At 34.5% G+C, this 15828-nt stretch overlaps 1 protein-coding gene across 2 annotated transcripts in view; it reads right to left on the reverse strand.

The window, feature by feature from the left end:
• Positions 1-424: 424 nt before the first annotated feature.
• LOC118750469 (rab3 GTPase-activating protein catalytic subunit-like) overlaps positions 425-15828 on the reverse strand; it is a 25818-nt gene continuing 10414 nt past the window's right edge. Inside the window, exons 1-6 of one of the 2 annotated variants that reach the window (XM_036485184.1) lie at positions 10953-10984; positions 4782-5173; positions 2988-3107; positions 2803-2906; positions 2608-2733; positions 425-490 (exon numbers count right to left, since the gene is read on the reverse strand). In XM_036485184.1, coding sequence (XP_036341077.1) covers positions 440-490; positions 2608-2733; positions 2803-2906; positions 2988-3107; positions 4782-5173; positions 10953-10975 — 816 coding nt within the window. In that variant the 5' untranslated portion in view covers positions 10976-10984 and the 3' untranslated portion in view covers positions 425-439. Of the gene's footprint in view, positions 491-2607; positions 2734-2802; positions 2907-2987; positions 3108-4781; positions 5174-10952; positions 10985-15828 lie in introns of those variants that run through there. The other variant, XM_036485185.1, reaches the window with a different exon arrangement.

Raw genomic sequence — 15828 nt, forward strand, 5'->3', positions numbered from 1 at the left:
TACCACCCTAATGTACATTTCTTTATAATATTTTTAAATATTTTTTCGTCATATTTTACAGTAAGTTTTATATACAAAATAAGTTGCTTCGCGAAACTTTTAGCAACAATTTACGGATCGCCATCGCAACTTGCCGACGTGTGTTATGAATGTCGACACGTTGCAATGATGAAAATTGTTGCTAATAGGTTACAGAATGTTATGCATAAATGATTTGCCAAATTGTTTTAAATTCGCTAACTCTTTCTTTCTTTTCGCATATGACGTTTAACTCTTATCTGTTGTAAGTAATCTTTCATTTTGTCATAATCTTCAGCTGGATCAGAATGCATTTGCGTATATCTTAATAAAAATTATTGCGAGAACGTCTAATAATATCATCGTCCTTAACTATAATAGAGACAATTCTATGATATCACGAAGCTCCGAAAATAAAGACTTACTTGGGCTTCCATTTGCAAAGCACATCAAAATTATTTTGGATGATTGCCTGTGTAATAAACAAATTTAATAATAAATAATTTTTTTGGATGAGCAACATATTTAGCGGTCTTTAATTTCACAGAAGACATTGGTAGCTTGGTTTGCAAATATTAAGATTTATGAAATTCAATTTTCTTTGTTGCTCAAATCGAAGAAAAATTTTCTTTCAATTTTGTAATGTATTTTTTTTTTTTACAAAATAATTATTTCTGAGGACTAGGTATGGTAGCAGGAAATGTCACAATCTGCTTAACCGTCAAGTAATTAATATGGCTCCCGAAATGTGACAATGAAACTACCTTCTTTTTTGTATCATGATATGTAGTACTATCTAAAATTAAATCAATTTTCAAATAAACTAATAGCTCATTTATTGAAATAGCATAAAAATTGTCGAAGTTAGGCAACTTTTCTTAAATACGGCCTAAAATTTATATTGCTTATGTACCGGACTTTCAGAGTTTTTGAGCAGTGTGGCTAAGAAATTGATCAATATTTATTTAAAATTGATATATACAATCGCTCTTTAGCAAAAACGTGGGTTTTACAGAAATTTTTGGAAAATGGGGGTGGCACCACCCACTTGTATGATATATGCATATCTCAAAAACTACTTGACCGATCTCGACCAAATTTGGTATACATATTGCGCTTAGCCTCCTTTAACACCGTCTTGAATATTATGAAATCGGACAAAAAGCCAGCTAGGTAACAATAATTAAAAAAAACTCAAAGCTAGCTATATTTTAAGGCGAGTAGGTTTTGTCCGATTTCAAAAATAGCCTGACCAATATCTTCGTTATTACTTAACTTTTTGCTATAATTGGTACAGTATATTTTGCTTTGCTGCCTCTATGCTTAAGTGCACATTTAAGATACCTACCCCAAAATGCGCATCAAAAGCATTATTTTTAACATTTATAAGGAAACTGCTCCGATAGATGCATTCAACATACCTGCACATTGGCGATACCTGCCTTAAAAATTGTGCGACTAGTATCAATTATCAATGAAAGTATTACGTTTAGCTGCACTGGCCCTAAAATTACCTAATTTTACAACCTTTTATTTATTTTGCTCATCTCGCAGAACAACGAAAATGGCTATCAATTTATGTAGTTGTATAGATAATTTGATAACATTCTTTATTCTACATGGTAAGTGCTCCGCCAATATTTGGTTTCATAGGGATTCGGATACCTTCCTCATTGAAGTAGTAAAGAAAATTCGCTTAAGTGCCTTTTTCGGTTACGTGCACAAGTTTTTCTTGCAAAGAAGGATGTGCAGCTAAGCAAAATATACTGTATATCAAAAGATAGATAATTAAAATATCTTTCAGAATTATAATTTAAAATGCATATATAATAATAATAGATTGGCGCTTACACATATGTTAGTGTTTGGCCGAGCTTCTCCTCCGATTTATGGCGTGCGCCTTGATGTTGTCACACAAAGCGGGGGTCCTACAGTTTTACGCAGACTCCGAACGGCGATTGTATTTTTATGAGAAGCTGTTTTTCATGGCAGAAATACACTCGGAGGTTTGCCATTGCCTGCCGAGGGACGACCGCTGTTAAGAAAAAACCTTTTTTTTTCTATATTTTTGCGATGTTGCTTTGACCAGGGTTTGAACCCAGGCATTGTGGAGTGGAAGCGCGCACTGCTTACCACTACACCACAGGGGCCGACAATGCATATAATGCTTTTGTTTTAAGATCACACTCAACTGTGTGCGTACGCAAAGCATTCGCATGTGAACGAAAAGTTTTGACAGATGTGTGTGAGCGTCCATAAGTATACAAATGGAATTCTTTGCCTTTGAGAACGTTCACGCTCATGCTCTCATTGAACTGTATAGCAAGCTTTAACGAGTACTCGTTTGCAAACAGCCTCGCCTGTTGCTCGGTGAGTTGCGCAAGCTCAGAGCAAACTATCGAGCGAGCGAGGGGCTAAAATGAGGCAAATCCGAACCCTGGTACTAAGACAACAAAATATCACTATTACAGAATAATTAAATACTTTTTATTCCCCTTATTCTATTCCCTTACTAAGTAAACGTATGAATAAATATATGTATATTTATTTAACTATTAATTAATTATTTCTAAAGAAGGATCTACACACCTTGAACTTTATGATCGCTGCATGCAAAAGTGATATTATTGTTATCTCGTAGATTTCACTGATATTGCGAGTTTTGAAAAATGTTAAAACTTTGATTGCCTCAGTCGTTTCATCAAATAGACGTTTCTGTTCGGAAATCGTGTTAACATATTAGTTTTAAATATAATTAACTCATATATTTTCAGTTAAATATACCTGCTTGCTAGCCGGTACTGGTTGCGCCTGTTGCCAGACTGTTTGCCAGATATTACCAGGAGCCTGCATGCGAGCGCTCAGCCTTCCCACTCCAAGTTGATCATCTTAAGAAACATATTTTTTAATGAGCAAATCATGGGGTATATTTTGTTATAATAAAATTTACTTTTTACGCGCATTTTTACCTTCCTCCCAATCCTTGGGACTGTACCAACGTATAAAGTCCCCCATCTTTCCTTTTGGATTTGCTGCTTTAAAGGCTTCCATATCGGAAAGCAGGGAAGAGCACATTTGCATACTGAAACCTGATTGATTAAAATAAATAAAATAAAGATGTTCGGACGAATTTATGTTTATAATGAGAAACTTATGGGTCATTCCATACAATATTTACATCTCAATATTTTTTTTTGGGGTGAAATATATTTTTTTACATTCTTTACCGAAAAAAAGAAGACACCTATTCTTTTATTTGGTCATGATATTCGAAAATCTCGAAAAAAATTCCCGAAATTTTGAACTCACGGGGAAGTATCTTTTTTCAATTGTTTGCAGTTAATAAACTATTTGTCGAAGAAAATCAGTTAAGTTATCAAAATATACGTAATTACCTTGGCTTTCCAAGAGAATGTGAGATAAATTAAAAAAAAAAAAAAAAATTGCATTAAAAAATCGCATTTTTTATTTTTTATTTCTTTTATTAACTTGATCATGTTTGATTTTTATTTTTTTCAGCCTGAATAGTTGTCAAACTTTATGGAGTACGCTGTAAAAATTTGAGAATGGAAACACGAAAACTGTAGAAGTTACGAGTTTTTTCATACCTGCGTACATAAACATTAGTATAAACTATGATACAAATATTTAAAGGTAAAACCGCTCGCTCAATTCGTCCGTAATTGGTGTTTTTTTTTGACGTTTGCTAGCATTTTGAGTTTACTCTTTCGAAATAATTCAAATGTCAAATAAATTCAAAATAAACAAGTGAAAATTTATAATTTGAAAATTTATTTATTCAAATGTGGGAAGAACTTAAAGTTTTATAGAAGGAAAATGAGATGCTGCTTTAGCGGCTGCGCTAATACCGTTTTTACCTGCAATCAAAGCAGTATAAAGTTCTTTCAAGTTCCCGCAATTACCGTGTGTACGCAAAACATGATCGAGGTTGGTGGTGTTAAGGTAGCGGATTTTCCCAAGTGCCTATGTGCTCTAGGATCATTTTTTGCCACACCACTTGACCCAAGATAGTTCTTAGCAAAAGTGCAGGTTAAATTTGTTTAAATCTAAGCCCAAAATCTTCGCCTTAGCATGTGGGCAGAAATTCATTACACAATTGCTAACATTTATTTATTTACATATGTACATACATACATACATGTGTACATATCTATGAATGTACATTCAAATATTAATGATTCTTCAGAAATATATTTCTTTGGTTTGAGTGAAAATAAAAACAAACAGATGAAATGACGTCGAGAGAAATTTTCAAAAATGCTAGTAAACGTCAAAATTCTCAAAGCTGGCTCTCAGCGATTGTACCTTATAAATATTTTTATCATGGTATAAACTTTATGTACGCAGGTATGAAAAAAATCGTTACTTCTACAGTTTTGTGTTTCCATTCTCAAATTTTTACAGCTTACTCCATAAAGTTTGACAACTATTCAGGTTGAAAAAAATAAAAGTCAAACATGAAGTTAATAAAAAATTTAAAAAATGCGACGTTTTAATGATTTTTAATGATTTTCTCCGACAAATAGTTTATTAACTGCAAACAATTAAAAAAAGATATTTCTCCGTGAGTTCAAAACTTCGGGATTTTGTTCGAGATTTTCGATAATCATGACGAAATAAAAAAATAGGTGTCTTCCTTATTTCGACAAAGAATGTAAAAAAATATATTTCACCCCAAAAAAATATTGAGGTGTAAATACTGTATGGAATGACCCATATATGTACATATTTTTTAATATGACCTGAATTAGCTCCAAGCTTCAGCATTGATTCTGCATCTGCTTCCGATTCGTCTTCTGTTTTTGGCACTGGATCTTGTGTTATAGGGATATACAGCGGCTCATCACAATCTAATAGCCTTATGTCACCAAGACATTTGTCACGACCTTCTGGAGGATATTCCGTGCAGTCATAAAACTCATCTTCACCTTCATCCCCAGTTTCACTAGAAGCTTCCTCAAAACTGCTGTCATCTCTTTTATGCTCGTTGAAGTTCATGTTGGAATCAGGTTCACTTTTAGATTCCTCCATGTTGCCATATTTTCGAAACTTTGAACGCTCAATACAGTAGCTCAGCATTTGCAACTTTTGATTTAGCAAACAAGTACGGGTCTCAGGAAAACCGACGGCAACTCTAATTGAACAAGATGGAATTCATATATTTGTGTAAGGACTTTTCTACTCGAAATATGGAAATGGTAAATTTTTGAAAAATGATTTATGTACACCGAAAAAATTTAAAAGCGTACTTATTTAGAATCAAAATTGGTTCAGGTAAAAGAAGAAAGGTCATATTCTTGAAAATTCGGTAAAAAAATTGTTCCTTTTAAATGACGAGTGGTTTTTTTGAAATCCAATATGGCGGACAAAGTTAAAAGAAATTATTGGATTCTGTAGAAAATTTTTCTTTTGATGTACTGCTCATATTCGTACACTGAGAAAAGAGTTTTTTTCTGAGTGTAATGACCGACCCCAAAAACTCCCGCGTAAGAAATTTCAAACGAATCCAATAATTAAAAAAAAATCAAAATCATATTCATAGTCAGCGACCACAAAAACTCCCAAGTAACAAATTTCAAGCGAATCCATAACCTCATAATTGTCTTCAACTAGTTGTTTTGTGTGACATTCATTTAAAGGAACAGGATAATCGATTTTCAAAACTGCTACATCCTCTGCATTTTACACCAAAAAATTTATATAAACAAATAAAAACTCAAAAATCGGGCTCTACCAAATCTAAATCTTATCGGCTGTCATTTAAAAATAGAAAATTAATCAGATCGGTATATATTTGTAGCTGTAGGCCCTATTGAAACTAAATTCCTGGATTTCTACCACTGTGCGTTGCTACTTCTGCCGATAGCGAGAGCTTTGACATAACATTGAGGTTAACTTGTTTAAAAGCTTCGGCATAGGGAAAAATCTATATTTTTCTTTAACTTTATTTTAATTTTGCTTATTGTAATTTTACTTAGATTTATTCAATTAAAAAAATCCACATCATGGCCAAGCGGATTTAAAGCGTAAGTCTCACAACCAGAAATGGTCTATTCCCCCGACGCCACAGCCGACCTATGCAGATCTACTTAGCTCCGCCTAAATCCGCTAGTTTATCGATCGTTATAGTCAAGCTCAACTAACAGTAGGCCCAGGGAAGTTGCTGTTTTGACGGGGTTGGACCACAGCGATAGGGTATTAACTGAGCGGGTTTAAGGGGCAAAGGAAGAGGTACTTGGTGTATGTCGAGGATAGAACACCAATTGCGCCATCCACGGGGCGAGCATATGAAAGATCGAATAGATGGTTTCTGACGTGTGTGGGCTCTGCTTCAGATGCTCTCTTCGGCACCGATGCCAAACTTGTGCAGAATTCGTCGATTTACGGGGAATTTGTCTCGTTGCGGGGAATCGCTGCATATTGCGGGGAGTTTTGACTACTTTTTTTTAAATCATTAACGGCCATATTATTTACTTGTCGTGATTGCTTCTTATTCAACGGTTTCGTTATTCTGAGCAATTCTGAACGACGGTGGAATAACTTTTTTGTCAATTGTTCACTATGGAATAGCGACGATAAACTTTTCGGCAGAGGAACAAATATTTATTCCAATAGTTTTTTCGAAGAGAGGAATTGACATTCGAAGAGTCAAAATATTATAAAATTTTTTAATGGTGACAGGTAATAAGATCAACGGAAATAAGGTCAATTGACTTTATTTCCCACCCTGGTGCGAAATAAAGTCAATTGACATTATTACCTTTTTAAAAACGAAGTAAAATCCATTGACATTATTTCTCTTTCAAAGATTAAATTTGCTTAGCTTCGCGCCGGCCCGCGTTAGCGCGCCACGAGTACCCCGCGCGTACCGGCGCGCACTCTCGTCACGCTACGCTATTTGTCCCTATTTTACTTCAAATGGCACTTAATTTTGCAATTTGGCACAACGTGCCAAAATGGCCTTTTTGTAAAAAAAAATACATTTCAATACATTTTTGTGAAATCCTTTGCGTGCACTTCTTTTTTTCAACTAAACTCTTCTAATTTATAAAGGTTGTTCAACTGGTTTATCTTATTTTATCATTGAACTTTTGTTTGGAAAATGTAGCTTTATTTTATTGCTAAATGTGAATGATTAAAAGGAACGACAACTTTTTTGGCACTTTTATTTTTCTAATTGGCACATTTTGGCACTTTTTTATCCTCAATATGGCACCTCATAACTAAGGATAGTTGGCAGCCCTGATTGGAAGATTTCTGCTGTGTTTTGGGGCAACAACTTGTCTGCAGTAAAGAAGCATATAATTTCTGTTTCAAAAGTGTGTGAAAACCAATCAATTAACTTATATGATCTCGGTTCCGTTATTAAATAATCAATAATTGTTTATACCCGCATTTTGGCACATTGGCTCGTTGAATGTGCCATCTAATAAATAGTGTCGTCATTCTCCTTAGCTGCTTTTAAATGATGTCGTCACAAATTGCTGGCGGAGACATGAATACAGTGTAAGAAAATTCTTTTTCTATAATTGTTACTTTATAGAAAGGTTGGTTTCTGTTCCACCTTAGACATTCCGAATTCGTTCAAAATATGCTAATTTAAATTACAGAATTCTTTCAGTGTTCCTCCGGGGTTTTTGGACATGGACTGTTTCATCAATTTAATAGTGTTCGCTTTATTTTTGTGGAAACGAAACATGTTTTGCAAGTTATGGATCATTTCTACACTCTTTCTTCAAATATTTCTCGTATTCCAGCTGTGCGCAGGTGTTTAGTTTTTCGCATCGTGTTTTTACATATCCGTAATTTAGATTTTTTTAATAAAATCAATTGGTGGTAGTTCATGATTGTGTGTGGATTAATATCACAACACTGAGGATTTGGCAATAACCTTTTTCATCTATTAAAAAACAACACTTACGGGGCAAAGCATTTAACGCTATTTCCATTTGAATGAGGAAATAGCATCAATGACTTTATTTAAAATTTTTGTTGACTTTATTTCGCTTTTGAAAAGGTAATAATGTCAATTGACTTTACTTCGCACCAGGGTGGGAAATAAAGTCAATTGACCTTATTTCCATTGACCTTATTACCTTCCACCTTTTTATTATTGTTATTTTTTTAATTTTTAACTTTGCCTGCTTCAAACCAAATACATTAATCCAAAAGGTAAATATACCACAGTGTAGATGAATTAATTCTCTACATAATTGGATTGGAAAGTATTGCGCCGCGGCTTATCACTTTCACATAATCGATTGGTAAATTCAATGATTTTTTTTAATGAAATACATACTTATAAGCAGAAAATAATGTTACTCATACGTAATGTGACCAACTATTTCATAGCTCAAAAAAGTACAGAAACTTAAAACCAAAAATAATATGAGCGTAATGAGAAAATGGCAAAAGCAGAATATACCAAAACGGTAACAGTATACCAATTCAACATATAAATTTTGTTAATTAAGAGTCTACACTATTTATTATTCTAAGACAAGGCGCTTATACCCAGCGTTCTACTAATCGTACAGAGACAAGTCATGTATCAAATTAAAGTGCTCGATTTGAAACTTTGCAAGAACATTTCAGATTTAAAAATCATTAGACCACTTTTGAAATATTTGCATGAAATTTTTAAAGTTTTTCATTGAACAAAGCATTGCTGCGTCCATTTCAATAGGCAGCAACTGCGGAGCGCTCTGAGTATGGAGTAAAAAAGGACGCCCACAGCAACACCTTGAAAGAGTGTTTTCATAGCACTCCGATTACGGAGTGAAAAGGAACTCCCACGTTAACACCACGAATGAGGGTTTTCGGAGCGCTCCTAATATGGAATGAGAAGGGGATCAAAGTGTTCTTTGTTATCTTGTTTTTTTTTTATCTAGTCTGGGAATTGAAAAAGAAATTTTAAATCCAGAAGAAACTGATCGTTTTTTCCGAATATTCCTGAAAAGGAACACCACAAAAAAAGCTATTGACGTTATGGCACTTTCAAATGCATTGAGGCAAACAATAATGCATAAAAAATTACTTTTGTCTAACTTTAGAACTTTTCAGATGTATTTAATAGAAAATATGCCGGATCTGGCAAAGAAATTCCATAGAGCGGGCGCAAAGTGGTTGCAAACCTAAAAGGAACGTATTTTAAACAATATAAAAAATATTTTTAGATTTACTTCAGGATTTTTCCGTTTCTATCTAGTTTTTACTGAATAATATGCAAATCTGTAACTTTGCATTTTTTCAATAAAAAGAAATGATGAAAACACTTTAATACTTATTTATTATAAAAAAAGAACGTTTTGAAAAACCATAAAACCACCTTTTCGGTCTATTATCGGACTCCGCGGTATGCTGGGAACAAAATATTTTGAAGAACTTCCTTTTTTTATTTTCATTTTTACATATATGGCTTTAAAATCCTAGAACAAATAAAAAAAGATTGCCGACGAATTGTTTTAAATAAATGTGAGATTATTTCAAATTTCTTTTGCGAGTTAGAGAAAGTCGAGAACTTTCCCCAGGCTCAAAAATTAAGATAAGTACACAAGAATCTATTTTGCGAGATATAAATTTAGTCGACTGTGTCGTTCAACCTCAGCCTCGTGTAAGTAACCAAAACCGCTGGAAGGACTGACCAATTTCGTGTCCGAAAAATATGCACTGTACCATAGCTAATGAGGAAATGGTTAATATGTTGCCCGGATAAGAAAATGTTTACTATGGCATCGGTACTGTCATTTCTGAATATCTACAGGAGCAAGTAAGCTTCGACACAGAATTTTTAAACTCTCTAACACCTTTTAATTTTTCTTGATTGAGTAGCTCCATTTATAGTCTAAGAGCTAGCAACATTTTCGGGAGAGCATTTCAGGACAGCTGGTTTTTTTGATATGACATCTCTTTCACTCTCTTAGTTAGCGTGGGGGCCATCTGGCAAGCGGTAATGGTTGCGTTGACTAGTGCGATCGTATCTTTACAGTTAAAAATGCTAATTTTTTAAATAATTTTATAAAGGCTAATTTTCTTTTCATTGGCTTTAACTAGCTTTTAGGTTTATTATTGTCCGTTGTTGCTAACATTGTGGCAGACGTCGTTTTTTATAAAAAAAATTTAATTTTTCAACTAATTTTCGTAAAGCCCAAAATTTAATATGATGTTGTTTAAGTACTAATGAATCTAAAATTAATTTGCTAGACATTAATTCGGTTGCTAAAGCAAGAGCCAGACCGATTTAAAGCTGAAAAGTATTACGCTGGTAGTGAGGGAGATAGTAGCAAAATAGTGAATTTTCATAAGATTTTAGTATGAAAACTGGAAACTATAACTACTTGTCTAATGTTATAACATATCGCTAGCTTAGAGTGAAAAGTTGCTAAGTCCACTTTTTATGAAAACTCATATTTGGATATAGGATGCTTTCTCTAGCATTGAATAGGCATCGTTTCGAAAATTATAAAGGTACTTGTTTTATTTTTTCCTCTTCATAAGCAATAAAAGGAAAATCTGCTAAGTCCAAAAGAAGCACCACAAATCCGATAAGGTCAAAATAATACGACATCATTTAATAAATACCGAATCCTTCTGATTCTTATGGAGTTTTGCTTTGCTTTAAACGCGCAAAATGTTTGATTCAAAGTCTTGCGAAATAGTTAAAGAAAATGGCTATAGGAAGATTTTTTCCTGTCCTGTAAAATTTTTAAAATGGGACTTAGCAACTTTTCTTTCTAAGCTAGCGATATATCTAATTATAAGAATATCAAAAATTATATATTTTTTTCAAATACATACGTTAAGGCAAATAAAAACTTAAAACATTGCAAAAAACATCAACTTTTATAGTGTCGAAATAAAGCAAGAAAAGCAAGAAAAAACACAAACATTTTTATATTTATAACTAACTGTACCCTGCCGTGCTTTGCTGTGGCATATTCCTGTTACATAGATGATAAATGATTAACGAAACAAAGCATACGTTTCATATAAGTTTGATTTTGTAATAAGTACTTGTGTGGACACAATATTTGTCATTTTGCCATTCTCTGCATATATATCAAGGATATCTGGTTTGCCGACACGGGAACATGCAACATCTGAGAAGCAATCCGCAAATCTCGCGACAATAGATCAAAAGCCTCAAGCAATTTTTTGTGTGCCATGGTACACTCATCCCAAACAATGAGTTTCAATTTTTGTAATACTTTTTCCATACCGGATATTCTGGAAATATTGCACGTGGGATTGCTGAATCAGCAATTCTTTCACCTAATAAAAATGCCGCAGAAATTGCAGGCGAAGCCCTGGCTAACCGTCCCCAGAATCAATCTGATATCGAATGTTTTTCTAGTTCCTCGTGGCACATCCAAGAATAAGGTCCCCAGAAATCATTTTCTCCTTCTTATTTGGCGCTGGAACCGCCTAAGCGATTTGGCCGAGCTCGACAAAGAACGTCAGTCGTTTCTCTCTGTGGCAACTGACGCCAATTGTAAATGCCACGTGAAGCCAAATTATTCTCCAATCGGTCTCTTCATTGCAGCAGGGGCCTCCCTCTTCCTTTGGTACCACCAGCGGATTGCGAGTTGAATACTTTCAGACCTGGAACGTCGGTTCCCATTCGAATGGTATGTCCAAGCCAACGGTGCCGCTGTATTTCCATTCGCTGCACTATATCCATTTCGTTGTAAAGCTCATACAACTCATCGTTCCTTCGTCTGCGATACTCCCCGTCGCCAAGGCGGAGAGACCTGTAAATCTTTCGTAAGATCTTTCTGTCGAATACTTCAAGAGCCGCCTCATCGAATTTTGTCATTGTCTAAGCTTCTGCGCAATAAACCAGCTCGGGCATGATGAGTGACTTAAGCCTCATATACAGTTCAATGTGAGCTGAGTTTTTTATTTTGACCAATATCTTCGTTATTACTCAACTTTCTTCTATAGTTGAGACATGAAAAGATAGAGAATTAAAATATCTTTCAGAATTATAGAAAAAACTAATTTAAAATGCATAATATGCCTTTTTTTGGAGCTCACACTCAACTGTGTGCGTACGCAAAGCATTCGCATGTGGACGGCAAGTTTTGACAGATGTGTGTGAGCTTCCATAAGAATACAAACATGGTTGCCACAATTGGTAACTTTCTACCAAAAGTGGTAACTTTTGAACGGTTTGGTAATTTGGTAGCTTTTATTTCATTTTGGTAACTTTTACAATACAAATGGAATTCTTTGGCTTTGCGAACGTTCACGCTCACGCTCGCATTGAACTGTATATAAGGGCGGGTCGAAAATCTAATTTTTCTTAAATCCCTTGTTAATAGTGAAAATATTAGTCTTTTATTTTAATTGTAAGAGCACGCGCATCGACCCACAGCACACTAGTCGAATAAGACCAATTCTTGTTAAAAATTCTGGGTTCAGCGAAAAGATTTGGTGCATATTACACTATGCGATAGTCAAAATCGGGATGGGATGAAACCAACGGGAAATGTTATATCGGTCAAAAACAAGTTATACGTCTCCCGGCGTTTCGCTGGGTCACGTCTAGGAATCGAGATATATATATAACTATCATATAGGGGAAATTGTCACCTTTGGTGGTCTTTTTTTGACATAACTCGAGAGCCACTAGTCCGATTTTGCTCAAACAAATTTAAAAAAACTAAAAAATACAATTCCTTTAATCTGTTCATATAACGTTTTTCTTTATAATCAACAGTTTTGCCGGTAAAAATAAATGTATGAAGAAAAAAAATATTTTTTGCCTAAAATATTAAATTTTTTTAAAACTGTTGATTATATAGAAAAACGTTATATGAACAGATTAAAGGAATTGTAATTTTAAATTTTTTTAAATTTGTTTGAGCAAAATCGGACTAGTAGTTCTCGAGTTATGTCAAAAAAAAAGACCACCAAAGGTGACAATTTCCCCTATATGATAGTTATATATATATATCTCGATTCCTAGACGTGACCCAGCGAAACGCCGGGACACGTATAACTTCTTTTTTACCGATATAACTTTCCCCGGTAGTTTGAACCCTTCCCGATCACTGACCCCTACCATTTGTCTCACAGTGTTATTAGATAATGAATCCACTAACGCAAAAGATAAAGTCAAATATCATTTCTCGCGGTCCTTTAGCTTATCGTTAATCTCAAAGTTATCTGTTTTCAATGAAATTTTAATTGTTCTGTTGATAATTGCACTGGCCTGCAGTCAAAAGATGTAAAAAAAGCATTCATATTTCTTGCGAGCATTTATGTCCCTGGTTCCAAATATTCTAATCTTTTTTTTTAAATTAGCTATAGTTTGCGAATTTTTGCAAATTTAGGAACAATTTCGGTAGCTCTAATAGAAAAGCCATTATTTTCCATCATCGTGGAAAAATTTTGTTTATGCAAATGAGTATGGAAACACCGAACAGGTACAACTTCTAGAAACAATAATTAGTGTACTTATGTTTATGCACACCATATAAAAATTGCAAATATAGTAAAATTAAAAAAATTTTGTTCAACGTTTTTTTATTTTAAAATAATTTGTTTATAATCAGAACGATTTTCATCAGATTATTATCATAAACCAGCAATAGTAAGTCTCGCCTTCAATTTGGTAATTATTATGTACCAATGAGTAACCTTTACCAATGTTATATTGAAAAACTTAAGTGGATCTCCAGTTTTTGTCCAAAAAAATATTTCTCTTCAATTGTATAAATAACCTTTAAATAAAAGAACCGGATTATAGAAAAGTGTGCCAGGGAGTGACTTTTCTCGTTCAAGCTGAATGCAAAGCAATATCGTCCAATCAGAGAGTCCTCAAAAGGATTTCCCAGGATATGTTAAAGACTATTGCATCTTCCTACAGTCACTTTTTCAAATAATGGAATTAACTAAAATATTTATGTATGTATATTTAAACACTTATTGCACGTCCCCTACTTTCATATAACGGTAAATTTAGAAACCTCGAAATATATGCTTCTTCGGTGACTAATGAAACCATTCCACACCAATTTTCAAGACTGCATAAATGTCTTAAATAAAATGAGCGATTATCATGTTGTGTAACCGTGTGTTTGTTGCAAAGCGAAGTGGCAAGCAGGCATGCTAGCGTGCCCTGGCATAGCTCGTCTGTTGGCATAGCTGTTCACCTGCTTCGCTACCAGTTACACCAACAAAAAAAGTTTGTATCATGCCTGTGTGAAAAGAAAAGGAGACCGAAAAACAAAGAAGAGAAAAAAAGATGCCTGTCCAGTCAGGTTGAGTCTCCCACCCACTTCAACGCAGTCCTGCGTCAATCCTTGGGCACCGCTTTGACTCCTAACACCGAGCGATGCCCCCTTACCTGACTTGGGTTCGTCTGTCAGCAGTCAGTTATCCAACGTCCGTCATTTCACCTAGTCATCACTCCCACGTCCCCTCTGTTGCACAAGCGCAACACCCGCACCAAAGACTTGTAGTTTAACCCCTCATTACTGCCATTACATCCGTCTGAACCACTTAGATTCATCTTGTACACACAAAATTTTATTTAATATGTATTCCCTTAATCTAATACAATATAATTCCCCTTTTATTAGTTCATTGAATTAAACTAGAAAAAAAACTCAAGTAAAGCGCATGAAAAATTAACTAAGAAAAATAACACTACAAATACTATCGCATTCGAAATTACTTGTAAATTCAATTAAAACAAAAGTAACTAAAAAAAAATATCAACCGACCTAACCAAAATTATTATTTACTGACCTACCACAATTCAACTAGTGGAAACATCAATTTGTATTACCGCGACCATATGGTAAGCTCATTGCATATATTTAAACCTATATATGTATGTATGCTTATATACACATATATAGTTACCAGAAGAAAATAAAATAAATAGTTACAACTGAATATATATGTATGTGGAGTACTTTTTTGAATATATGCGTGCAAAGAAGTAGCAAAAAGAACAAAAACACACTCACCTGGTCACTCCAGCGATGTTGGTACCAGCATGCGTAGAGAACCTGTGGGAAATGTCATTAATAGCGTACCTATATACATACATATAAATTTAGCATCCACCTCCTAAGCAGCGGTTCAATGAATTTAGTTAATTGGCACCGCGATCACTCACTCGTGATTTCGGGCGGCGAGTGGGTCACTCTCAGCGGCCAATATTAGCGAATTAACTTGCATGCAAAACGTGATTCAGAAAAAAAAAAAAACATCAGAACAAACTAAAATTGACACGAGGTGCAACTAAAAATTTTAATAAAAAAAAAAATAATAAATAAAATAAAATAGAAGTGTAGCAGTGAGCCGGCATCTAAATCATGTCAATACATGAACGGTGGAAATTTAACGTACGAAAAACTGGAGGAAATGCGAGCATAAAAAAACAAAGGAAACCAAAACCGCATAAAACAGCAGAATGATCCACGTGTGTGGATCCACGAGTAAGTAATTATGTAAAAAAAGGGATACCAAAAAAATGTTTAGTTCCTCGAAACGCGTAAAAAAAGGATTCTGAGCGACTCAATTAATTCAAATAGTGATCAAAAAAAAAAATTACGGAAATAAAAATTACTTAAACTAGAATCAAAAATATAATATGCCGCTCTGCTCCGCCGCTGGTGTTGACGTTGACGTTGACGGTGAAGTCTACGCTGTTGGCGTTCAGCCGCTGCACCCGGCTCTATCGCTGCTCCGCTTTTCCTCGTCGCTTACTTGTGCTCTCCCTCGTCGTTTACTTATGCTCTCCCTCGTCGTTTATGCTCTGAACGGTTTCAA

The sequence above is a fragment of the Rhagoletis pomonella genome, unplaced genomic scaffold (assembly GCF_013731165.1).
Source record: "Rhagoletis pomonella isolate Grant_MI unplaced genomic scaffold, Rhpom_1.0 Rhpom_scaffold_00252, whole genome shotgun sequence".
NCBI lineage: Eukaryota > Metazoa > Arthropoda > Insecta > Diptera > Tephritidae > Rhagoletis > Rhagoletis pomonella.